The sequence below is a fragment of the Corapipo altera genome, unplaced genomic scaffold (assembly GCF_003945725.1).
Source record: "Corapipo altera isolate COAL_440 unplaced genomic scaffold, ASM394572v1 64, whole genome shotgun sequence".
Taxonomy (NCBI): domain Eukaryota; kingdom Metazoa; phylum Chordata; class Aves; order Passeriformes; family Pipridae; genus Corapipo; species Corapipo altera.
In genome coordinates, this window is record NW_020884893.1 from 171,812 (window position 1) to 172,393 (window position 582).

The 582-nt window shown below is 70.1% G+C and overlaps 1 protein-coding gene across 1 annotated transcript in view; it reads right to left on the bottom strand.

The window, feature by feature from the left end:
* The window catches only part of CBFA2T2 (CBFA2/RUNX1 translocation partner 2), a 59,990-nt gene extending 59,639 nt beyond the window's left edge, over window positions 1-351 (bottom strand). The window contains exon 1 of the mRNA XM_027646003.1: window positions 279-351. Within this exon, the coding sequence (XP_027501804.1) occupies window positions 279-306 (28 nt within the window). The 5' untranslated portion in view covers window positions 307-351. The remainder of the gene's footprint in view (window positions 1-278) is intronic.
* Between the last annotated feature and the right edge of the window lie 231 nt (window positions 352-582).

The following is a 582-nucleotide window of genomic DNA, read 5'->3' on the forward strand; positions in this document are numbered from 1 at the left end:
CCACCAAATCTCTGTTCCCGGCCACCCATCCAGCCTGGAAATGGAACACAAACCCATCTGCCGGGCTGGGTGTGCGGGTGGAGGTCCCCGGGGTCCCCCCCCCCGAGCAATCCCGAGCAGCCCGCTGAGCACAGCCCGGACCGCACATCCCCGGGCAGGTCTCGGGGCGGACCCGCAGCCCCGCTCGGGGGGCTCAGCCCCGCTCGGGGGGCTCAGCCCCGCTCGGACCTTCGGCCCCGGCCCCCCCCCCCTCCCCTTCCCCTGCTCCTGGATCTTACACTGGCCGCTTCCCGGGATCCCCACCATGGCCCGGCTGCTCGGCGCCTCCTCGCCCGGCCCGGCCCGGCCCTTCCCCGTGACGAGGCGGGGGCGCGGCTTGGCCGGCCCGCCCCGGGAGCCGGGCAGGAAGGGGATGTGTGGGGAGGGGAGGTGGGGGGGTGTGTGTCGGTTCAGTGGTGGAGTTTGGGCTAATTGTGGTGTGTAGCCTCCGCAGAACCGTCTGGCCCCATTCCTGCCTTCCGCTGAGGTCTCCCCAGCCCTTCCAAGTGTGTAACAATACCTATACGCAAAAGGTGTTAAAAT